Source organism: Carassius carassius, chromosome 11 (genome assembly GCF_963082965.1).
Source record: "Carassius carassius chromosome 11, fCarCar2.1, whole genome shotgun sequence".
NCBI lineage: Eukaryota > Metazoa > Chordata > Actinopteri > Cypriniformes > Cyprinidae > Carassius > Carassius carassius.
Window position 1 is genome coordinate 14,499,568 of NC_081765.1, and position 25,996 is coordinate 14,525,563.

A 25,996-nucleotide genomic window follows, 5' to 3' on the forward strand; every position below is an offset into this window, starting at 1 on the left:
TATGTATTTAACAAAGAACTTGTATTCTGTCCAAAAGTAGGCTACTTTTGTGTCCATTAGTTTTTCCTCTTTTAAACCGTATATAGGCCTATACTTGAGCAGAAAAATGTTCCCATTTAAACCCTGTTACGAACTTTAAGGAGTCTAGGGAATGTACCGTAACATTTACATATTAACGTACTGCTGGGTATGAAATGAGGTGGAAGAACATGACAGACAAAACTTTGAAAGAGAAAAAATACTGGACGTTTATTCACAAAAAGCCAAAGCCACTAGATCCAGTAAAAGAATGTCGATATATCAATATTAATAGGTTTGGCTTTTTTTTATAACAAATCTGTCCATTTTAGTCTGATTAATGATTAGTGATTACGGAAAGCAGTAAATGATTACATACTCGCACGGCACTGTATAGTGGGGGATGGGACGTTTTCAGAAACGCTGTGATTGGTGGATAGGATATGGAACATGCATGCGACTGGTTATGTCACTGTCACTGACAACAACATACAGCAGACGCTTCATAGCGCCAACTGCAATGTTTAATTTTAAATAAATGTAGCCTACTGGCAGTCTGGCACTGGCACACGTGGGTGCTCATTTTCCGTGGGTGCTCGGTATTTTCCGTGGGTGCTCCACGGTATCGGCGCCTATGATTCTAAATGCATTTTAGGAGACTGAATCACACAGTGAAAGAACGCACTATAAGCGCGCACATCATTAAAACAAAAAATATGATATTATCGCAGATGATATATATAGCACACTCCTCACCACTGTCTTTTTGGCTAATTTGTGCAAAACCTCTTGCTAAAATGTCAAAGCTTCATTTTAACCACCAATGCAACGATGCAATTATTTAGCTTACCTCTACATTCTTGCGAAGGGTTGATGTCTTGTCGAGATTTTATAAGCTGCTAGTTTGGTCTTCCTAAGCAAGTACAGCTTACACTGCATAATAGAGCATACATATGGCCAGGGGTTCACTTCATTTCCTTCGAGTTCAACTTCAGAATATGACGGGGTTTCGTTTTCAGCGGTGTCTGCACCACTAACGCCTGTTTTGACCGTCTGCATCTTTCTTGTGATTTTAGCGCCAGTTTGCCAACCTGCCCATTATTTACTGCCGTAGTTTCCAGGGAGCGATTTTTTTGTTTTGTTTTTTTTTTTTACTCAGTAATTAATGTGTTTTAAAATGTAGCGAAGTACAATACTTTAAACAAAATATACTTAAGTAAAAGTAAAATTACAGATTTAAAAAAATACTTTAAAAAGTATTAGTACACAAAAAAGCTACTCAATTACAGTAACGCGAGTAAATGTAATTCGTTACTTTCCACCTCTGCATTCTAGTGTGTGCTCGTGAATACTTGATCTCACTGAGTGCATGTGCCAGATGAATTGCCAATTAAGGGCTTATAAATGTGGTGCTGCAGCATTGATTACACAGTGTCTGATGAGTCTGGTATTTGTTTCAGTACCACTTTGGCTGAGATTCCAAGCGAGCCATACCCATAGACTGTATGGCCATACCACATGGCAAAATGTGACGTGTAAACCCTGCTGATCACTGATTGGTGGGAGAGCATACTCTTTTCAACATACTATGCTTTGGGACACACTTATTCTAATATCACATACTATTTAGGATAGATAGTATGAACATTGAGACGCAGGGTCAGTTAAAGAACATAAGATATAAACCTGCGTTGTATGTTGTGTTGTTGCCTTTGCTTGGTCTTTACCCTTCATCTAGATGCAGTTTTAAAAGTTAGATTATGCTCTTTTGCCTCAGCACTCATCAATGTCAAAATGATTCAGGTGGCCAATCAAATCAAAGAAGGTGGGGCTTTACTGTTCACAGAAACTGAGCGGGATAACTGTAAATAAAGAAAAACAAAAGATTATCAGAATCTACAAGAAGAAATAGAAAATAATTAACATGGAACAGAAAGACAGACCAATACTGACTTGATTCAACCAAGTTAGACAAGACAACTGCCACATGATGAGGAAATAGAAAAATGGCTCAAATTCGTCAAACAAAAAGTAGTCTACAATGAGAAAAAACTAAAATAGAGAAACTCATATATCCTGAAGAAAATGAAAACAACAGACAAAGAATACAATCTGTAAAACCAGAGATCCAAGATGTATGCAACCAATGAAAATACTTTGTGATATAATTAACAGATGTATACACTCAAACAGCCAGGGTTCTTCAACTCTGGAGAGATTTCTAGAATCTATGCACCTGCCATACCAAAGAAAAAGTTACTTAGGCAGAGGACACAGATGGCCATCCATAAAAAAAACATAAGACCCCAAATAACACCTGCAGATGTGGAAGATTTTTATTAATTAGATTTTAATCAATCAAGTATAATCAATGTGAATCTAGCCATTTTTGTTGCTAGTTATTATTCCATTATAATCCTATAGGTTAAGTACAGAAAGGAATATGCCTACGTGGCCCAATTGTACAGACCAGATGAGAAACATATGGTCAGACATACAGACAGGGCCTTTCTCTAAAATATTACTCCAGTAAAAGTACTTTTTCAGTTTTACTTAAGTGAAAGTACAAAAGTGCCTAATTAAGTAAAACAGTACCAAAAGATAGATTTTGATATTATATATGCTACTTAATTACATTATAATTACATTATATTGGCACTTTTTTTTTTATAATCCTACTGCTCAAAAAACCTGGGACTTTTCCTAAAGAACCACTATAAGGAGTCAAGATATATTTTTGTTGTAGATATGGACTACACTCACCTAAAGGATTATTAGGAACACCATACTAATACTGTGTTTGACCCCCTTTTCACCTTCAGAACGGCCTTAATTCTACGTGGCATTGATTCAACAAGGTGCTGAAAGCATTCTTTAGAAATGTTGGCCCATATTGATAGGATAGCATCTTGCAGTTGATGGAGATTTGTGGGATGCACATCCAGGGCACGAAGCTCCCATTCCACCACATCCCAAAGATGCGCTATTGGGTTGAGATCTGGTGACTGTGGGGGCCATTTTAGTACAGTGAACTCATTGTCATGTTCAAGAAACCAATTTGAAATGATTCAAGCTTTATGACATGGTGCATTATCCTGCTGGAAGTAGCCATCAGAGGATGAGTACATGGTGGTCATAAAGGGATGGACATGGTCAGAAACAATGCTCAGGTAGGCCGTGGCATTTAAACGATGCCCAATTGGCACTAAGGGGCCTAAAGTGTGCCAAGAAAACATCCCCCACACCATTACACCACCACCAGCAGCCTGCACAGTGGTAACAAGGCATGATGGATCCATGTTCTCATTCTGTTTACGCCAAATTCTGACTCTACCATCTGAATGTCTCAACAGAAATCGACACTCATCAGACCAGGCAACATTTTTCCAGTCTTCAACTGTCCAATTTTGGTGAGCTCGTGCAAATTGTAGCCTCTTTTTCCTATTTGTAGTGGAGATGAGTGGTACCCGGTGGGGTTTTCTGCTGTTTTAGCCCATCCGCCTCAAGGTTGTGCGTGTTGTGGCTTCACAAATGCTTTGCTGCATACCTCGGTTGTAATGAGTGGTTATTTCAGTCAAAGTTGCTCTTCTATCAGCTTGAATCAGTCGGTCCATTCTCCTCTGACCTCTAGCATCAACAAGGTATTTTCACTCACAGGACTGCCGCATACTGGATGTTTTTCCCTTTTAACACCATTCTTTGTAAACCCTAGAAATGGTTGTGCGTGAAAATCCCAGTAACTGAGCAGATTGTGAAATACTCAGACCGGCCCGTCTGGCACCAACAACCATGCGACGCTCAAAATTGCTTAAATCACCTTTCTTTCCCATCCTGACATTCGGTTTGGAGTTCAGGAGATTGTCTGGACCAGGACCACACCCCTAAATGCATTGAAGCAACTGCCATGTGATTGGTTGATTAGATAATTGCATTAATGAGAAATTGAACAGGTGTTCCTAATAATCCTTTAGGTGAGTGTAGGTCGATGAAAGTAATGTTCTGTAATGTAAACAGATGACTATCTGATTTTCACCAGTAAGAAAAAAAAGTGTTTTAAAGTTTGTTGCTTTGCAGAACATCAGTTATATATGACATGAGAATAAGGCCTGAGGTTAGGAAGTATGGAAATATAAATATATTTTCATAATGATTTTTTTCCTTCTCAAACACCCCTGGTCAAATGCCCCCAGAGGGCATCACTTCCAACTCGGATAATTACTGCACCATGTTCTGAACATCACATCCTTTCTTTTTCCCCCAGATGTCGGTGGTTGAATAAAAATATTTATCCTTTATTTTTTACAAATTACCTAAACTTAGCACCAGCAAGTTTGTTATCTATCAGCTAACAATATTTACTTATTTCCAGTATGGTTATGAATAAACATTCATATCTGTCTACTCGGCTAGTTTATCCAAAAATGTAAATAAAAAAAAATGTATACTGTTGATAAACAATATAAAAACAGACGTCATATAGGGCATGCATAGCATTTTAATAAAACTGTTAACATTACGGCAGCGGGGAATTTGAACGTTGTTTTATTTAATCTGTGTTATTTTAATGCTTGTCTTTTATTATTATTATTGTATCTAAAACACTGTTTGATGTGTCTGCATTCAAGCATTTAAGTGGGCTTAAATATTTCACTCTTTACAGCAGATTTAGTTCACAAACAACTGGCAGTTTTGACCTAAATATGATTTTCAGTTACAATAATTAATCCTAAATTTAGACATTAATAACTTACTGTTAACAGCATCGGACACGCGTGCCCTCACAAGCCCGGTTCTTACTTGTGAATTCAGTTCACTGGAGACTCGCACTAAACGGTTCATTTGAATCAGTGAGTTGTCGACTCTAGAACAGCTGCAATCACATCATTCTAATTCGTAAACGAATTGTTTGGTGCAATTTGCGATTTTATTTAAAAGGTTCATTGAATTGACTCAGTTCGTTCAAGAATCAGAAACATTCAAAATATTCGATCACGCCTGTTATAAGGAGTAACGATATGTTTTATGAAATTTAGTAAAGTAAAAAGTACGTTTGCTTTGGAATGTAGTGAAGTAAAAGTAAAAGTTACTCAAAATATAACTACTCCAGTAAAGTACAGATACTTGAAAATGTTTCTTAAGTAGGCTACAGTAACGAAGTAAAGCTACTCCGTGACCACCATTGGATAATAAACCGTGTTAAGATTTTAGCGAATAGCAAACTGAAACAGGGTCCAAACCACCCCAACTAATTCACCCCCTGTTGATTCCTCTGCAGCTGTAAGTCACTGACAGTATACTAAAAACCCTCTGTAAACTCTGTATGATCTTACAATTACCCATTAACCCTCTCAAAAATGTAGTAGTGCTGATGCCGCATTTTTATTGCATTTTAGCAAAGATGGTGAATTTAAGAAAATATATTAGTATGTGGAATGTGACGTTTTGTTTAAGTGTTCAGTTGTTCTGTAAGATCCATTATAAAGTTACAAACAATATACAAGGAATATATTTTTATTGTCAAATAATCATGGAATAAAATGTTTGAAAATGCAAAAATTTGTTCATATTTATGTTTTACTTTTACTATGATTCATTTAATGTGCCAATACTTTCGTATATTTAATTTTAGAATACAGATCAATTAGTTACTTATTCTAAAATAGATTTCAACATTCTGAAAACAAATTTTAAATAGATTTCACACTGGTCAGAAATGTGACTACTGACATGTTTACACTTGTGATCATAATTAATCTTAATTATATAATAGTCTTAATAATCATAACAATTGTAACAGCAACAATAATATGTAAGGGTATTCTTTACTTAAGGTGGTTTGTTGCAAATAAATGTTAAAAACACTTCATCCACAATTACATATTTTTACATCCTCTTGGCATTATATAAAATAATATCAAACCAAGTGGCATTTATTTTAAAGACAAAACAAGCATGCTTTTCATTCAAAACCTTCATTCAAAAATTACCTTTGCTAGATTTCATAATATGAAATGATAGATCTTTGTCTATTTATTTATTTATTTATTTATTTATTTATTTATTTATTTATTATCAGATGTTACTTTATTTTACATTTGGGCATTTATAAGCTTGACATTAGTTACCCAAAGTGTCAAATTCCAGATGCTTTTTGGGTCCATTATATTTGTTTTTCTTTTATATTTTTATGTTTGCATATTTAGGTTTTATACTATCTTGTTTTTATAGTTTTGTATGCTTCATTACAATGTAATTTATATATACAGATCAAAATTCTGAATCATATTATAATAATGTTATGCTATCTGTTTAAAGATGAGGGGAGGAGAGAATTGAGGAGGAGCAGACATTATAAGCAGCCTATAACTACAGTAGGAACCTGTTCAGTACATGCAAACGTGTCTGAGCTGCAAGGATCTGTCATCATGCCACATTCAGAGCATCCATCCATTGAATCCAACTCGATGAAAATGCTGACTTCTGGCAGTACAATTGCATTTCTATTTCTTATTTTTCAGTACACATTTAAGCTGGACTTCAAATGCCCATGTGATGCTTTTAATAACGTGTGTTTCTGTGGAATGTATTTTTTTCTGCCATCTGTTGGACTTTTTATAGTATTGACCTTAACTACTAAAACATTTCCAATAAAGTGCAGATTATGTTTTTTAAATGCACCTTCAGGCATTTACAGAAGATGCTGTTGGATTACCCTCAAACATATTATGAGAAACTTATTTCTTTCTGTGTTATGGATTGTTACAATTTTAATTGATGGAGACGCTTATGTTTGCTGGAAACTAACAGACATCCACGGAAAAATGAATTGGACGGATCAACTTCCTTGTAAAGAGAAGAACAAACTTACAGCTGATGAGTCAGAGAATATTACAAAATGTCAGTCTGAATCACAGGTATGTTATGAACCATCCAGTAATATGAATTTTAATACTAAATTAACGGATATTTATGGTAATCCAAGTGTCATTTTATAACCAAGCCTTCTGTTCTATATAGTTGTTATATATATATATATAATGCAATAGAGTATATTTCTTTTGTCTATAGGTATACGGCTTGGTTTTTCTCTTTGCCTTGCCAGCAATTTTCTTGTTGATTTCAATAATCCGCCAATGTTATTTAACACCCTACAAGTCACTATTTGAAGATGTATATGAAGAGGAGACATCAACTGCTGTGGAGGTAGAAATCAGAGAGAACATAAAGATCAATGCTAAAGAAAAACTGAAGAATATTTTAGATGATTGCACATATGATGATGAGGGATTGAAGAACTTTTCTGATCGACTGACCAGTTTAAATTTTGAGTATAACCCTGCATCAATGACAGACAGATCTGAGGCCTCTTCTCCAACCCTTGAAAATGAGTCTATATCTAAGTTTATATCTTCTTAACACCTCCAGAATCCTCCTCCACCACCTCAGCACACTCCTTTTTACAGATTCACTTACTCAACCACTTTAGATGCAATAAGTACACAAAATCTAGAGTTTTAAACTGATGATTTTTTATTTTTATTAATAGTATAAATTTGTAGATAATACTCAATATTGCATTATCATTTCTCTCACTTATGCACACACACAAACAGATTCTGTATTATTTGAATATTATATACTTTGTGTCAAAAGAAAGATAATGCTTTTGCATCCAGGTATCTGCTTTATAGTCCCAGTTATGATAATTGTGAAGATGACACTCTCAGAAAAAAATAAGTACAAATGTTATCATGTGTTATCTTTTTAAAAGGTATACCTTTACCATATTTACCCCTCAAAGGTAGATATTAGAACCTAAAGTGTACACATTAGTGCCCTTTGATAGGCCCAGTGACAGCTTTTGTACTTTTCCTTCTTATCGTGTAATGAAAAAAAACATTCATTTTAGAGGTCAGAAAGTGCATTAAATAAATACTGCAAAAATGTGGTTACATCCCATGTCTTTTTTAAAGATCAATTTAATGTTATGTAATGGCAGTGATTCCTAACAAATATGTCTGTTCCTGCTTTAATGCACCTTTGTTTACTCTTTACTTTTTTTCCTAATAGTGTAACATTTATTCATTTTAGTAGTCAGAAAACATGCAATTTAATGTATACTGCGAAAATATGTGGTTACATCCCACTTCTTTTTTTTTTAAATATAAATTGTATATTTGTTATTTAATGGCAATGATTCCTCCTAAAAAATGTATCTGTTCCTGCTTTAATGTGCCTTTCTTTATGGTTTATTGCATTGTATTTGTATTGCCATTATTTAAGAAAAGAAAAGAAAGAAAAGTGCCTTAAAGAGACTTTGAGCCAGTCCAGTTGTGAGACCATTTATTCAGGAGACAAGACAGCTGAAAGTGAGTGCTAATAAATAGAAAGAAAAGTCAAGTTCCTTCTCACAGCAGGGGGTGATAAAAGAAGGCAAGTACCTGATTCATCCAAACTGGAGTAGGAATGATTAAATCAGTTTTAGTATACCTGTATATCTGAAATCACTTAGAAATTTAAAAAAAAGAACAATGTTTTTTGCTTTGTATTAGTTATTTACTAAGATTTATGGCGATTCAAGTGAGAAGAGCAAGCATTTATACTGTAAATAAATTATGCATTTCTCAATACAGTGAATTGTATTATACCTTTCATACATCAAGTGGATGGCTCCAGATATCATATGCTTGGAGATCTACTACGGAATGATGATGAGAAAGGTATTCATCCAGCCTGTAAGAATCTGGAGGAGTCTTGGTCGGAAACTCACCAGAAAAGAAAACTGGCAACTGTACACAAATTAAATCAAATCAAAGTCATAGTTCTTGTTTTGCATATGTGTGTTTTATCTTTAAAGTGTGAGCTCTGTTGGTTTGTAGTGGTCCAAGATGAAGAAAAGGAAATGTAAAGTATGTGGCTGGTTAAATCCACACACTTACATGTCCAAATACATTAATATCTGCAAATAAGAGTGAGAAACTATATCTAACATGTCCTCTATGACAGTCAGGCTTCGCACAGTGGTCATGAGTCATTTGGGTAGCATTAGTCTTGACCATTTAATAAAAACATCCTTTAATATAGAGGTGGAGAACTCCTTAAAATTACATTTACATATTTGTTCAAAAAGTCTATTTTTTAAGTTGTTCTTTTGTTCATGTTTACTATTGAAACATTTACATTTAACTGCATGACCATATGGCCTCTTTTTTTCTGGTCAGATCCTGGCTGGGATTCCTTAAGTTCTCTAAGTTCTGTCTTAAGTTCTCTCCTCGGTTTCTTTGGTTGTCGGTTATTGATAAATGTTATTCTCTGTGTTAGACCATCTTCATCTTGCGGATTACCATTAAAATGATTTGTTTATATGATCTTCATCATGCCTTCGTCATCTGAGCAGCAGGAGTGTGAAAACTGTAGGTTGCTCCTGCTTCCCAGGTGCCGTTTGAGGCATGTGTCTTAAATGTGGTGTCAAATGTTGTCAAACCAAGTTGGCAATTTTTGGAGTTGCTAAAAGAATAATGATGTAGCATCACTTTTCTCACTGCTTGGAACATTAAGAAAGTTAAAACATCTGTCATATTAAGGGCATCCACTAATTTGTGGATATCTGGGAAAAACATTGATAACCAATGATGGGACTGAGCTTGGAAAATAGAGTTGACTAAAATACCTTCTTTATCTATTCTTTTGGTCAAATTATTATTATTAAAAAAAAAACTATCTACACGTGGGTTTGTTTATGCATTCAACTCATGGCCACTACAAAACGAAACCAAAGTTGTTGTTTTTTTTTTAATCTTACAGTGACAGTCATTTCTTAATTTATGCCAGGAGTTATCTAAATGAAAACGAATTCGAGATCAATAGCTACTTGAGTCGTAGACCTTTTTAAGTTATAGTTTATGAAGTTAATTACATTCTTAGTTTCAAAGTTAGGCTACTGCTAGTTTAAATGTAAACAAAGAACGCTTCTGTGCGCTGGTGTCCTCCCACAAGTTAAGAGATTTTAAACAAACACTGTTGATACACATTTATAGTAAACCAAATGAAACGATACACATTTTAATGCTATAAAAGTGTGTACATTGAGAGAAATAAACAGCAGATGTTCATGAATAAAATTAAACATTATAATAATGTTTTAATGCAAGTGAATAAAAGGAAACGACCCCCTCGCAAGCCTCTGCTCATGATCAGTGAGCTGCTTTCATAGACTGGCTGCTTCTCGGGCCGATGACGTCACTTCCAGGGAGGCATGTTGTAAACGTCCCAGTTCCTTGACTTCATCCACGTCAAAACATTGGCAGAAAGTGAGACCATATATACAGTCTGTAGATGCGAGACGCGCAGAAACGTGAAACGCAAAGGGAAAAACGTATTGCAAGCTCAAACTTGACTGAAACGCAAAATTAAAGCAGCGTTGCAAATAAATTAGTAAATTTGTCCATAGAAATATGAATTGCAAAGTCATTGCTTTTGCACTTTTTCATTTATGTTTTGCAATTCTTTATTTTTGTGTGCAAAAAGAACATTTATTTTTCTCAATATTAAAATTTTCGTTTGCAAAACCTTATTCTGTTGCATATACGTATATGCGGCATTATATTGACTTCATAGAAGGTCTCTTCACAGTCCGATAGCTATCACTAAATTAAGTGGTCTAAATGTACTTATATCGACTGTGGAAGGCATAGGTCCATAAAACGTTTGTCCAAACATATTCCTCGGTCTGATGGCTATAATAGGCTGTGTTACTTACCTCCCTGTCAACATATGTTTTTGCATACCTCCGAGCACCCTGTATGCGCAGACATGATACATGATTATCGCAGACAGAGTGAAAATGGAAGGCATCATGAGACATGAGGTCATCTGAGTTGCAACGCTGGTCTGCTCGGGTTTGTGGACACTTTTTTTGTTTTGGAGGAGGCGTGGCTTTGGAGATTGAATTGCAGAGAGGGTGGGATCTTATGCTTTCAAAGCTAACTATTCCTAGCCTCTCTAAAATCGCCCACCCTAACTTTACCAAGTTACAAATATGTTTCAGCCATAGGCTACATGATTTTATAAATGTATTTATTTTTGGCATATACCAATCAAATAAATACACATTTCTGACTTTATAACTCACATTTATGAGAAAAAAGGTCAGCATTGTGAGACTCATAGAAAAAAAGAATCAGAATTTTGAGATAAAAAGTTGCAAATTAGCTTTTTTATTTTGGTTACACACAGTTGACATAATTTTTTGATCTTTCTGTTTCTTTCAATTCTGTCAGAATGGTTAAAATCTGCTATATATATATATCATACACATCATACAGTTAACACAGTGTCAGTTCGTGAACAAGTGCAGAAACCCAGCCGGCACATGACCGACCTTCAATGTTGAAATATGGTTGAAATAATGACAGTTGTAGTTTCAACGTTGAAACAACGTTGATACAACCTTTAAAACAGAACGGATTAAAACCAGCTGGCAAACGACCATCCTTCAATGTTGAAATATGGTGGAAATAATGTCAGTTGAAAAAGTCAGATGGTGAAACAGCGTTGCAATTTCAACTATGAATCAACGTCACAATATCAGCGTTGATCCAATTTGCAAAATCGAAAGGTAATTCAACGTTGATTCAACCATGGTACATGACGGTTCAACGTTGAAATGGCGGCTGAGAAGTGTGTGCAAACAGAGAAGGAACATCACCTTCTTGAGCAGAGACAGGTGGCAGCAGCACTGCCTGAGACGCAGCAGCAGTGACAGGATGTGGATGGTGCTGGAGGCCTGAGGCTGCTGAGAGGAAGACAGCGAGTCCGGCTGAGACATCCCGAATTCCCTCGCAACTGAGACACAAACACAAATGAGCTGCCGATTACCTTCTTTCCTGTTTCCTTACATAAACACTCCCACACAAGCCCTGAACTATATTCAACTATATTCTGTATTTGCTTATGATACGGGGTGGTGACAGAGAGTGCTGACCTTTCTCAAAAGGATTGCTTTTTAGTGTTTCCTTCTTCGTGTCTCTTAAGATAGTTCTGGATTGTAGACCTGACGAGGAAGAAGAGAAAACAATAACATCATGTATGCAAAACCCAACAAATATACTGAATACACATACAGATGGTGGTCCTGTGATGGTGCAGGCGTACCTGGATTGTGCAAACACGACATCATATACAGCCTGTTCATCTTCAGACAGCTTCAGCCTGTGAACCTCACATGTCCGATCAGGCAGAGACACCTGAAACAGCACAAACATCACAGGATTCCTTCAGGTGACCAATGATTTTTGATGAAATTGTGGTTACAGATCACTTCACATTTTACCATGATTACACTCTCAAAGAGCAATGTCTAGTTGATTAAAGGAATTAACAAGAAAATATATACTTTCTACATTAATCTTCCAGGCCTAAAATGTACTTGATATTTCCAGCTTCTAAAACAATGGGATCTAAACATTGTGTGTGTGTGTGTGTGTGTACCAGTGGTTTTCCAGCAGCGTCCAGCTGATCTTTGGTCCTGCGAAGAAGCAGCGCTCTGGTGAGGATGTTCAGTCTCTCTCCTCCTCTCTTTGAGCCATTATCCACCTGAGCCTTCCACAGCTTATACTCATCAAATGGAAAGCATCTCAAAAACCTGCACAGAAAGAGTAAAAACAGCAGAAGCTCAAGAAGTCTGCCACAAAACAAACCACTGTGATCGACTGAATCATTTTAAGAATCAGCAAAATGTCAGATTTTCAAATTATCTTCCAAAAAGTATTTTTACAAACTTTATTCCTTTTCCTTAATTTCCAATCCCATCCCATCTTTTACTAAGGAGTTTATAAAGTAATGAAACATGAGAAATTACAAAGAAACATTTTGAATTACCCATAGATTATTTTAAAACATGGGTAAATGTCTGAGATATTTTACAGATTCATACACACGTTTTCTCATGCTCCAGCATGCTGTAACCACAACAAAGAAAATTTGTGTACCCAGACACCATTGTCAGATATGACTGTTCAGACGACTCATAGTGTGAGCATGACGCCAGCAATTCCAAGATCTTGTGCTAGATTTATGAGACATTGCAAGATGATAAACTGATAAAATGTATAGCTTTAATTTGCTTTGGATAAAAGCATCTGCAAAATGCAAAAACAAACAAACAAAAAAACATTCCAAAAATCAGATTTTAAACCAGATTTCAAACAAAATAAGGGATTTAGATAAGGAATGTAAATATACAAAAGCAATGTTTTTTTTCTATCCTGGCTACAAAAAAACAAATTGGGTAGGAAACAATTACAAACATTTTTGTTGCCTTTCTGAATAAAGGAGATTGTTACATTTAAATGTCTCAAACTATAGCTAGAAAGGTCTGGTTGGTGTGATTATGTGATGGCAAGCTGAACATACTTGAGCAGTGAATACATATCCAGCAGGTTGTTCTGAATGGGGGTTCCAGTAACAGCCCAGCGGGATCGAGCCCGCAGCTTACACACCGCCATGGACGTCTGGACTTTAGGATGTTATGAGCTTCATCAAAAAAATCACACGTGCCCAGGCAACACGTAAAAGCTGAAGGATAATGAAATCACACTGTACACTGTAAAAAATGACTGTGATTTTAACAGAAAAAACTGTGAAAATGCTACAGTACAAACCTGTTTACTGGTTAACGGTAATTACCTGTAAACTTTACAGGGAAAAACCAAAAACTTACGTTCCCAGAATTCTCTGCGTTGCATTTCAAATTTTGTTTGAATTGGATGTTTTTTCTTTGAAATAACTATGTTTCTTCTTAATTGTTTCTCATCTGTTATGTTTATTAGGTTTGTATGTTACATAAAATGTTGTTACATTAATGTTTATTGCATATTTCAGTTTAATGAGTCTCACCATGATGGTGTTTAGTGCTTGTGTGAATGACACCGTGCACCTTCTATGTATCTTATTATTTAAAAGCTGCTTGAAATGGGCTTTGTTGCACCACATGACACTCTCATCACCACCTGCTTTTGATGGTTACTAGTGATGGGAAGTTCGGATCATTTTACCGACTCGGACTTTTGAGTCTCGTTCAGCAAAATGAACGAATCTTTTTTCGAGTCATTTTGTTCATTTCGTTCATTTGAGCAAAATGTAATGAAAATGTTATGTGTTACTTCCCCAACACATCTAGTACTTACGCAAACGTTGATCCCACTAAAAACAATACAAAACTAAAATGCTATAAGATACAGAAAAAAAATTCCTTCTTTACCTGGGTCTTCAGTCTGTGATTAGCTCACTTCACCTCTTATCTGACAAGAGTCCTCGGGTTTAAGTCATTCCTTAATCACGTGACAGCCACATACGCAAAACTAACGCAGTCTTGAGTCGGAAAGAGAATTGATTAGTTCATCTCATGAGTCTTTCGGGTCTCGGGTCGAGTTTGACTCGTTCCTTAATCACGTGACAGACCCATACGCTATTTCTGACATTTTCTGTCACTGTGTTTTTGTTACTGTTTGTTGAGGATCTGTGGTTTGTTATTATTTTATAAATAAATAAAACCCTGTTATAAATAAAATATTGATTAATTTGTCTTTTTGACTGTCTATCGGTAAATAAACACTAGGCTATATAATAATATAATAATTCAAGCTTACAATAAAAAGTATTTATACTAGTTTGTTCATTTTTACTCCAATTTTGAGTTTGCTAGTATAATAATTGCTTTTCCTAGGCAGACTTGACATATTGGTGTAATATATGTATAAGAAGATTGCTCAAAAAAGGACATAATGACATATACATTAAAAGCAAATAAAATTTTGAATTTGAATTATTAATGTTAGTTTAAAACATTAAGGTTATGATAACTTCAGCTTTAACAGTTTTAACCCAGCTCAGAGTGAGGAGGATACTTCAGATCCTGGTGCTACTGCCAGTGCAGGGGCCTTGTTTTGGGAAGACTTTGACGAGAGGGTAGCAAGCTTGAGGCCTTCTGCTACCTCTTCTAAGACCTCAGATGCTATAAAGGTGCAGGCCTACCTTGCAGAGCCACTCTTACCCCGCACATCAGACCCTCTGGCCTGGTGGAGGAGATGTTCACCAGTATACAAAAGCCTTTCTGAAGTCAAAGACAAGACTTTGCATTGTGGCCACATCTGTGCCATCTGAAAGAATTTTTTCTAAAACTGGGCAGATTATCACAGATAGAAGAAACAGACTCAGCCCATCCAAGGTCAGGGAGCTTGTTTTTTTTAATGCAAACATGCCTTAAAGCAAGTCCTAAAAATATAGCCACAGTGTGTTATTTATTTTAAAGCTTATTTATTTTTATTTATTTAGAAAAAGACTAGCTTGTTGTGCAATATTTTTGTTGTTGTTGTGATTTTAAAGGTAATTTGTTATTGTTATAAGGCTCCGTAGCTTTAGTATCTCTTCATTTTCATTTATTTTTATTTAAATGGTTTAAAATTATTTGGGGAATAGTTATACTCTTTGATATAAAGTTTTTATTTTGGCACAAAAGTGTTATTTTAAAATGTATTCATTTGAAATTATTATATAAAAAAAGCAAAGCTTGTTGTGCAATATTTAGTTTTTCTTTTTTTTCTTTTTTTATATTGTACTTTTAAAGTTCATTTGTTAAGGTTATTAGACCCTGTGGCTTTATTATCTTTTAGTTTTATCTTTATTATACTTTTTTATTATTTTGATTTATTTTGGAATAGTTGTCCTCTTTGTTACAAAGCTTTAATGGCACAAAAACAAACAATAAACAACAATTCAAAAGTATGTACACAGTGTTTTTTAATGTTTATAAAGTGTCATATGTTACAAAAGTATGGTTTATACAGACAATCTGATTTAATAATTACTCTAGCCAATGTTGTCACATCACGGGACAAAAGAACGAACAACCCGAAGAACCGAAAGATGAACTAATCAATTCTCTCTCCGACTCAATACTGCATTCTTTTACTGTCTATGGTTTTAGTGTATGGGGCTGTCACGTGATTAAGTAATGACTCGACCCGACCCGAAGACTCATGAGATGAACTAATCAATTCTCTTTCCGGCTCATATTGCATTGGTTTTAGCGTATGTGGCTGTCACGTGATTAAGGAACGAGTCAAAAACCCGATAGACCCGAACTATGAACTAATCAATTCTCTTTCCGGCTCATATTGCATTGGTTTTAGCGTATGTGGCTGTCACGTGATTAAGGAACGAGTCAAAAACCCGATAGACCCGAACTATGAACTAATCAATTCTCTTTCCGGCTCAGACTGCATTGGGTTAGCGTATGGGGCTGTCACGTGATTAAGGAACGAGTCAAAAACCCGATAGACCCGAACTATGAACTAATCAATTCTCTTTCCGGCTCAAGACTCCATTGACTGACAGGTTAATCCATAGACATGTATGGTGAATCACTACTACTAGAACAGAACCTATAGAATAATGCGCATGCGCGACTGAACGAATCACTCCCCGAGACGACTCGTTCTTCCCGAGTCACATTAAAGATTCGTTCAAAATGAACGAATCGTTCAAGAACGACACATCACTAGTGGTTACCAGTGTAATACAAAGGTACAAAACAGATTTCAGTGCTTCAATAAGTTCGTATATTAATATTATATCAGTTAAATTATGGTATTAAACTGTAAATATAAAGTAAAACCGTTAAACCTACAACAGTGTAACTGTATTTTTTACAGTATAAAACCGTTAAACCAAAAATGGTTTTACTGTATTTTTTTACGGTATAATTCTGGCAACCACAGCTGCCGGTTTTTTACCGTATATTTTACGGAATATTTTTAACAGTGTAGCCACAATTCTATGCTCCTGTACATTGATTTAATGTAGCTATAAGGGAAATAGCTGAGTGTTCCATGTAGGAGACAAACTAATTCAACATAGAGACACATTTAACTTGAAATTGCTGGACAATTCCGGTATTACAGTTATTCTAATTTTACACGAGACACGGTCTAGAATGCATAGCATCTACAACCTTTTACCTAAGCATTTTAAACAAGACTTACAGTAAAGCAATCATGTGTTTTAAAGAATAAACTCAACTAGTCTGTGCACATGTAGTAGCACAAACAATTATATTGTGAGTTCTATGAGCACAATGTGTTTTCCACAATTTCATATCTGAAAAAAAAGGAAAACAAAAAGTGTTGATAGCAAAGCAAAGAAAAAAAAAGTTCAAAAAACCTGATAGCAAAGAAACACAGCTGGATGTGAGAGATCTAGATGCAGAGCTCCACACACACTGTGCGGAGGATTTCTGGTTACAGAATCCCAGATTACTGTAATGCCACTTTGCTATTATATGAAGACCAAAACAAAAAAATCTTCAAAAAGACCTTTTGGTTTGTCAGGATCTTGTGACCCAAGGGTCACACCTGGCTGGAAAAGGGAAAACATTCTAACAGACACTGAGGAAGACAAACCCCTCAGCAGCAGAACAGAATTCTTCAAAGTTGTCTTTACAGTGACTGCTGTAAAATTGATATGATTTTACAAATCACACTGAAACCTTCAAAACATGAAACACAAAGGGAAAAAACAACAGATTCATAATATAAAACATGTGGTATATAGTCATTCTTAGTGAACTTACAATGAAGCCGGGTAAAGGAGAATAGTGAAAGGGAAGAGGAGGATCACAAATGAGCTAGGAAAAAGGTTTGGCAAGGTGGTGTCATTTGTTATTTTTTGAGATATTTTCCCCAGATTAGTGAGTTTCATTGTTTTGTTGCATGGCATTGACCTATGACTTATAAAAATGTACAATACCTTGATTTTGTCATTTAAAAAGAGATATGGCATGTGCATTTTATTAGATGTAATACCTTGCAGAATATCAACTTGATATGTCATCCACATGCAAGTAGCATGAGGTTTAAAGATGCATTGTGAAATGTACTATATATTTAAATGCCCTTTAAATAACTGAAAAGCTATTAAAACAGTAAGAATATTATAATGACAGGAAACAATTAAGCAGTGACATTATTTAAGTTTATTCAGCGTAAACATGTAGCATTTGAATATAAAGTCTTTGCTTTCATGACATTTTCCAGAAAATAGGATACATGGTACAAGACAACAAAAGTAGATAAAATAATTTTGAGACTGTAGATGTATTATTTACTTCTGAAAATGCACATCACACACCAAAGATGATCCTGAGATCTGCCAGAGACAGTTTAGTGAATGATGATCCAGTCCCAGACAAAACTTTCTGAGCTAGCTCCTTCTTCTTCTCCTGCAGTGAAGAAATCTTGTCTTCCACAGTACCGTCACACACAAACCTGTGGCGAGATTGACATTATGCAATCAATCTATCCGAGAGTTTCATTTTTGTCAATTGCTAATGTTTCCTTAATAGAAAGAAAACTATTCTGAATGCCAAAACCTCTATATATTCAGAGAACTTTATCTCCCAGTATATACTGTGCAACAGTCTATTACTGAATACAAGCAGCATTTCATCCTCACCTGTGGATTGTAACATCCCGGGACTGTCCCACCCTATAGATCCGATCACAGGCTTGGTCCTCTAGTGCTGGGTTCCTGTGAATGAATGTCTTGGTTCATTTAAATGTGCATGTCTCTGTAATCTATCCAAATCATACCAGCTTGCAATATGAACTGAAACAGTTTTGTTTGCGTTTTCTTATTCATTCTGTAAAACTTCAGACTGACAAAGTTAGTTTAATACGGTCTTACCAGTATTAAAGCAGCTAGAGTTTTGTGTAACTTTGAAACTATTATGAATAAATCATTAAGCATTATTAAAACCTCTTGAGGATCTACGAAGTGGCTTACCAATGCATGTCAATGAGAAACAGATGATTGCCTCCAATCAGATTGATGCCCACACCTCCAGCACACAGAGACACCAGCATCACCTGCAATATCAAAACCAACCATGAACATAAAGCTTTCCAATTTCAGAGGGCAAAGTCACCAAACACATAAGCAGTCACGAAGATTACAATTATTACAATTAATTACATTAATACAATCACAGTAAATGAATAGTCAGACCCTCTGTGATGTGAATGTGAAGGAATAAGCCACATGCCTGTGGTCCTTTAGGGTTAGTGTTGAACTCCTCCACTAGGTCCATTCTGCGCTTGGGATTGACAGTGCCATCAATTACCGCAAACTTCAGACCCATTTTCTCCAAATGTACAGCAACAATGCGCAGCATGCTGGTCCACTGAGACACAATCACACTGCCAAGCAGGAATCAAAATCGACAAATTACAAGTAGTACAAAAACTGGCTTTGGGTAAAGAATCTCAATATAGTACATTGTTGAAGTCAGAATAAAAGAAAGATAGTCTGATTATTTAATTAGTCATTCAGATAAAACACATGTTGCAACTTGTGACTTGACTTCTAATGACTTCAACCTAATGACTTCAACACTATCATAAGTTTATATAGAAAAAAAACAAAACAGTATTTTTCCTTCAAAACTCCATTTCATGAAGTGCTACACAGAAGAATCATTCATGTGGATTCACTGACAGTAAGACCCAAAGGAAGATCAGAAAGATATTTAAAGGTTTCATGGTTTATCTACAAAGAAACTGCAGTGGACATACCTTTTTTGATTTTTCTTTCTAATTTCTCTCATCTCAGTCAGAATAGCTGAAACCTGAAATAAATGACAACGTCACCACAAATAGCATATTTGCACATGGCCATATACCGCAGAAACATTAGACACAGCATTGTATGGCAGAGGATACTGACCTTAGTGCTTTCACGGGTGTCCTGGAAGAGCTCAGAGGAGAAGCGACTGCCGTTGAGGGACACAGTGTCTTTAGGGTCAGAGTCTGAGGGCTCAGACAGAGACAGAGCACACAGCTGCTCTTCTAGAGACAGAGCTACACCATCCCCCTGCAGCTCCGACTGATCTAGAGTCTGGAAAAAACACATCATATATTTAACACGGTGTCAGTTCGTGAACAAGTGTAGAAAGTGTGTGTGAGACAGAGAAGGAACATCACCTTCTTGAGCAGAGACAGGTGGCAGCAGCACTGCCTGAGACGCAGCAGCAGTGACAGGATGTGGATGGTGCTGGAGGCCTGAGGCTGCTGAGAGGAAGACAGCGAGTCCGGCTGAGACATCCCGAATTCCCTCGCAACTGAGACACAAACACAAATGAGCTGCCGATTACCTTCTTTCCTGTTTCCTTACATAAACACTCCCACACAAACCCTGAACTATATTCAACTATATTCTGTATTTGCTTATGATACGGGGTGGTGACAGAGAGTGCTGACCTTTCTCAAAAGGATTGCTTTTTAGTGTTTCCTTCTTCGTGTCTCTTAAGATAGTTCTGGATTGTAGACCTGACAAGGAAGAAGAGAAAACAATAACATCATGTATGCAAAACCCAACAAATATACTGAATACACATACAGATGGTGGTCCTGTGATGGTGTAGGCGTACCTGGATTGTGCAAACACGACATCATATACAGCCTGTTCATCTTCAGACAGCTTCAGCCTGTGAACCTCACATGTCCGATCAGGCAGAGACACCTGAAACAGCACAAACATCACAGGATTCCTTCAGGTGACCAATGATTTTTGATGAAATTGTGGTTACAGATCACTTCACATTTTACCATGATTACACTCTCAAAGAGCAATGTCTAGTTGATTAAAGGAATTAACAAGAAAATATATACTTTCTACATTAATCTTCCAGGCCTAAAATGTACTTGATATTTCCAGCTTCTAAAACAATGGGATCTAAACATTGTGTGTGTGTGTGTGTGTGTGTACCAGTGGTTTTCCAGCAGCGTCCAGCTGATCTTTGGTCCTGCGAAGAAGCAGCGCTCTGGTGAGGATGTTCAGTCTCTCTCCTCCTCTCTTTGAGCCATTATCCACCTGAGCCTTCCACAGCTTATACTCATCAAATGGAAAGCATCTCAAAAACCTGCACAGAAAGAGTAAAAACAGCAGAAGCTCAAGAAGTCTGCCACAAAACAAACCACTGTGATCGACTGAATCATTTTAAGAATCAGCAAAATGTCAGATTTTCAAATTATCTTCCAAAAAGTATTTTTACAAACTTTATTCCTTTTCCTTAATTTCCAATCCCATCCCATCTTTTACTAAGGAGTTTATAAAGTAATGAAACATGAGAAATTACAAAGAAACATTTTGAATTACCCATAGATTATTTTAAAACATGGGTAAATGTCTGAGATATTTTACAGATTCATACACACGTTTTCTCATGCTCCAGCATGCTGTAACCACAACAAAGAAAATTTGTGTACCCAGACACCATTGTCAGATATGACTGTTCAGACGACTCATAGTGTGAGCATGACGCCAGCAATTCCAAGATCTTGTGCTAGATTTATGAGACATTGCAAGATGATAAACTGATAAAATGTATAGCTTTAATTTGCTTTGGATAAAAGCATCTGCAAAATGCAAAAACAAACAAACAAAAAAACATTCCAAAAATCAGATTTTAAAACAGATTTCAAACAAAATAAGGGATTTAGATAAGGAATGTAAATATACAAAAGCAATGTTTTTTTTCTATCCTGGCTACAAAAAAACAAATTGGGTAGGAAACAATTACAAACATTTTTGTTGCCTTTCTGAATAAAGGAGATTGTTACATTTAAATGTCTCAAACTATAGCTAGAAAGGTCTGGTTGGTGTGATTATGTGATGGCAAGCTGAACATACTTGAGCAGTGAATACATATCCAGCAGGTTGTTCTGAATGGGGGTTCCAGTAACAGCCCAGCGGGATCGAGCCCGCAGCTTACACACCGCCATGGACGTCTGGACTTTAGGATGTTATGAGCTTCATCAAAAAAATCACACGTGCCCAGGCAACACGTAAAAGCTGAAGGATAATGAAATCACACTGTACACTGTAAAAAATGACTGTGATTTTAACAGAAAAAACTGTGAAAATGCTACAGTACAAACCTGTTTACTGGTTAATGGTAATTACCTGTAAACTTTACAGGGAAAAACCAAAAACTTACGTTCCCAGAATTCTCTGCGTTGCATTTCAAATTTTGTTTGAATTGGATGTTTTTTCTTTGAAATAACTATGTTTCTTCTTAATTGTTTCTCATCTGTTATGTTTATTAGGTTTGTATGTTACATAAAATGTTGTTACATTAATGTTTATTGCATATTTCAGTTTAATGAGTCTCACCATGATGGTGTTTAGTGCTTGTGTGAATGACACCGTGCACCTTCTATGTATCTTATTATTTAAAAGCTGCTTGAAATGGGCTTTGTTGCACCACATGACACTCTCATCACCACCTGCTTTTGATGGTTACTAGTGATGGGAAGTTCGGATCATTTTACCGACTCGGACTTTTGAGTCTCGTTCAGCAAAATGAACGAATCTTTTTTCGAGTCATTTTGTTCATTTCGTTCATTTGAGCAAAATGTAATGAAAATGTTATGTGTTACTTCCCCAACACATCTAGTACTTACGCAAACGTTGATCCCACTAAAAACAATACAAAACTAAAATGCTATAAGATACAGAAAAAAAATTCCTTCTTTACCTGGGTCTTCAGTCTGTGATTAGCTCACTTCACCTCTTATCTGACAAGAGTCCTCGGGTTTAAGTCATTCCTTAATCACGTGACAGCCACATACGCAAAACTAACGCAGTCTTGAGCCGGAAAGAGAATTGATTAGTTCATCTCATGAGTCTTTCGGGTCTCGGGTCGAGTTTGACTCGTTCCTTAATCACGTGACAGACCCATACGCTATTTCTGACATTTTCTGTCACTGTGTTTTTGTTACTGTTTGTTGAGGATCTGTGGTTTGTTATTATTTTATAAATAAATAAAACCCTGTTATAAATAAAATATTGATTAATTTGTCTTTTTGACTGTCTATCGGTAAATAAACACTAGGCTATATAATAATATAATAATTCAAGCTTACAATAAAAAGTATTTATACTAGTTTGTTCATTTTTACTCCAATTTTGAGTTTGCTAGTATAATAATTGCTTTTCCTAGGCAGACTTGACATATTGGTGTAATATATGTATAAGAAGATTGCTCAAAAAAGGACATAATGACATATACATTAAAAGCAAATAAAATTTTGAATTTGAATTATTAATGTTAGTTTAAAACATTAAGGTTATGATAACTTCAGCTTTAACAGTTTTAACCCAGCTCAGAGTGAGGAGGATACTTCAGATCCTGGTGCTACTGCCAGTGCAGGGGCCTTGTTTTGGGAAGACTTTGACGAGAGGGTAGCAAGCTTGAGGCCTTCTGCTACCTCTTCTAAGACCTCAGATGCTATAAAGGTGCAGGCCTACCTTGCAGAGCCACTCTTACCCCGCACATCAGACCCTCTGGCCTGGTGGAGGAGATGTTCACCAGTATACAAAAGCCTTTCTGAAGTCAAAGACAAGACTTTGCATTGTGGCCACATCTGTGCCATCTGAAAGAATTTTTTCTAAAACTGGGCAGATTATCTCAGATAGAAGAAACAGACTCAGCCCATCCAAGGTCAGGGAGCTTGTTTTTTTTAATGCAAACATGCCTTAAAGCAAGTCCTAAAAATATAGCCACAGTGTGTTATTTATTTTAAAGCTTATTTATTTTTATTTATTTAGAAAAAGACTAGCTTGTTGTGCAATATTTTTGTTGTTGTTGTGATTTTAAAGGTAATTTGTTATTGTTATAAGGCTCCGTAGCTTTAGTATCTCTTCATTTTCATTTATTTTTATTTAAATGGTTTAAAATTATTTGGGGAATAGTTATACTCTTTGATATAAAGTTTTTATTTTGGCACAAAAGTGTTATTTTAAAATGTATTCATTTGAAATTATTATATAAAAAAAGCAAAGCTTGTTGTGCAATATTTAGTTTTTCTTTTTTTTCTTTTTTTATATTGTACTTTTAAAGTTCATTTGTTAAGGTTATTAGACCCTGTGGCTTTATTATCTTTTAGTTTTATCTTTATTATACTTTTTTATTATTTTGATTTATTTTGGAATAGTTGTCCTCTTTGTTACAAAGCTTTAATGGCACAAAAACAAACAATAAACAACAATTCAAAAGTATGTACACAGTGTTTTTTAATGTTTATAAAGTGTCATATGTTACAAAAGTATGGTTTATACAGACAATCTGATTTAATAATTACTCTAGCCAATGTTGTCACATCACGGGACAAAAGAACGAACAACCCGAAGAACCGAAAGATGAACTAATCAATTCTCTCTCCGACTCAATACTGCATTCTTTTACTGTCTATGGTTTTAGCGTATGGGGCTGTCACGTGATTAAGTAATGACTCGACCCGACCCGAAGACTCATGAGATGAACTAATCAATTCTCTTTCCGGCTCATATTGCATTGGTTTTAGCGTATGTGGCTGTCACGTGATTAAGGAACGAGTCAAAAACCCGATAGACCCGAACTATGAACTAATCAATTCTCTTTCCGGCTCATATTGCATTGGTTTTAGCGTATGTGGCTGTCACGTGATTAAGGAACGAGTCAAAAACCCGATAGACCCGAACTATGAACTAATCAATTCTCTTTCCGGCTCATATTGCATTGGTTTTAGCGTATGTGGCTGTCACGTGATTAAGGAACGAGTCAAAAACCCGATAGACCCGAACTATGAACTAATCAATTCTCTTTCCGGCTCAGACTGCATTGGGTTAGCGTATGGGGCTGTCACGTGATTAAGGAACGAGTCAAAAACCCGATAGACCCGAACTATGAACTAATCAATTCTCTTTCCGGCTCAAGACTCCATTGACTGACAGGTTAATCCATAGACATGTATGGTGAATCACTACTACTAGAACAGAACCTATAGAATAATGCGCATGCGCGACTGAACGAATCACTCCCCGAGACGACTCGTTCTTCCCGAGTCACATTAAAGATTCGTTCAAAATGAACGAATCGTTCAAGAACGACACATCACTAGTGGTTACCAGTGTAATACATAGATACAAAACAGATTTCAGTGCTTCAATAAGTTCGTATATTAATATTATATCAGTTAAATTATGGTATTAAACTGTAAATATAAAGTAAAACCGTTAAACCTACAACAGTGTAACTGTATTTTTTACAGTATAAAACCGTTAAACCAAAAATGGTTTTACTGTATTTTTTTACGGTATAATTCTGGCAACCACAGCTGCCGGTTTTTTACCGTATATTTTACGGAATATTTTTAACAGTGTAGCCACAATTCTATGCTCCTGTACATTGATTTAATGTAGCTATAAGGGAAATAGCTGAGTGTTCCATGTAGGAGACAAACTAATTCAACATAGAGACACATTTAACTTGAAATTGCTGGACAATTCCGGTATTACAGTTATTCTAATTTTACACGAGACACGGTCTAGAATGCATAGCATCTACAACCTTTTACCTAAGCATTTTAAACAAGACTTACAGTAAAGCAATCATGTGTTTTAAAGAATAAACTCAACTAGTCTGTGCACATGTAGTAGCACAAACAATTATATTGTGAGTTCTATGAGCACAATGTGTTTTCCACAATTTCATATCTGAAAAAAAAGGAAAACAAAAAGTGTTGATAGCAAAGCAAAGAAAAAAAAAGTTCAAAAAACCTGATAGCAAAGAAACACAGCTGGATGTGAGAGATCTAGATGCAGAGCTCCACACACACTGTGCGGAGGATTTCTGGTTACAGAATCCCAGATTACTGTAATGCCACTTTGCTATTATATGAAGACCAAAACAAAAAAATCTTCAAAAAGACCTTTTGGTTTGTCAGGATCTTGTGACCCAAGGGTCACACCTGGCTGGAAAAGGGAAAACATTCTAACAGACACTGAGGAAGACAAACCCCTCAGCAGCAGAACAGAATTCTTCAAAGTTGTCTTTACAGTGACTGCTGTAAAATTGATATGATTTTACAAATCACACTGAAAC

The 25,996-nt window shown here is 35.9% G+C and overlaps 2 protein-coding genes across 2 annotated transcripts; both read right to left on the reverse strand.

Moving 5' to 3' along the window:
* Positions 1-10,143: 10,143 nt before the first annotated feature.
* Positions 10,144-14,010, reverse strand: LOC132152588 (transcription termination factor 2-like). Its single transcript, XM_059561338.1, is given in 9 exon segments — positions 10,144-10,347; positions 11,726-11,862; positions 12,002-12,070; positions 12,172-12,263; positions 12,508-12,661; positions 13,432-13,543; positions 13,546-13,561; positions 13,564-13,621; positions 14,006-14,010. Coding segments are annotated over 7 exon segments (501 nt in total). The 3' UTR covers positions 10,144-10,347; positions 11,726-11,862; positions 12,002-12,006.
* A 4,016-nt stretch (positions 14,011-18,026) lies between these two features.
* Positions 18,027-20,369, reverse strand: LOC132152420 (transcription termination factor 2-like). The gene is made up of 8 exons (XM_059561188.1): positions 20,331-20,369; positions 20,055-20,191; positions 19,798-19,968; positions 19,647-19,699; positions 19,118-19,271; positions 18,859-18,941; positions 18,529-18,603; positions 18,027-18,341 (listed from the first exon to the last, which is right to left on the reverse strand). The coding sequence occupies exons 2-8, from the start codon at positions 20,172-20,174 to the stop codon at positions 18,197-18,199; spliced, it is 801 nt and encodes a 266-aa protein (XP_059417171.1). The 5' UTR covers positions 20,175-20,191; positions 20,331-20,369; the 3' UTR covers positions 18,027-18,196.
* Between the last annotated feature and the right edge of the window lie 5,627 nt (positions 20,370-25,996).

Bases quoted from the DNA above. Each gene is read 5' to 3' on its own strand.
- LOC132152420 (XM_059561188.1), bottom strand. From the start codon at position 20,174: ATGTCTCAGCCGGACTCGCTGTCTTCCTCTCAGCAGCCTCAGGCCTCC. The intron at 19,969-20,054 runs GTGATGTTCCTT...TGTTTTTTCCAG, and splicing joins ACCTGTCTCTGCTCAAGAAG to ACTCTAGATCAGTCGGAGCT. The intron at 19,700-19,797 runs GTCAGTATCCTC...CATTTATTTCAG, and splicing joins ACACCCGTGAAAGCACTAAG to GTTTCAGCTATTCTGACTGA.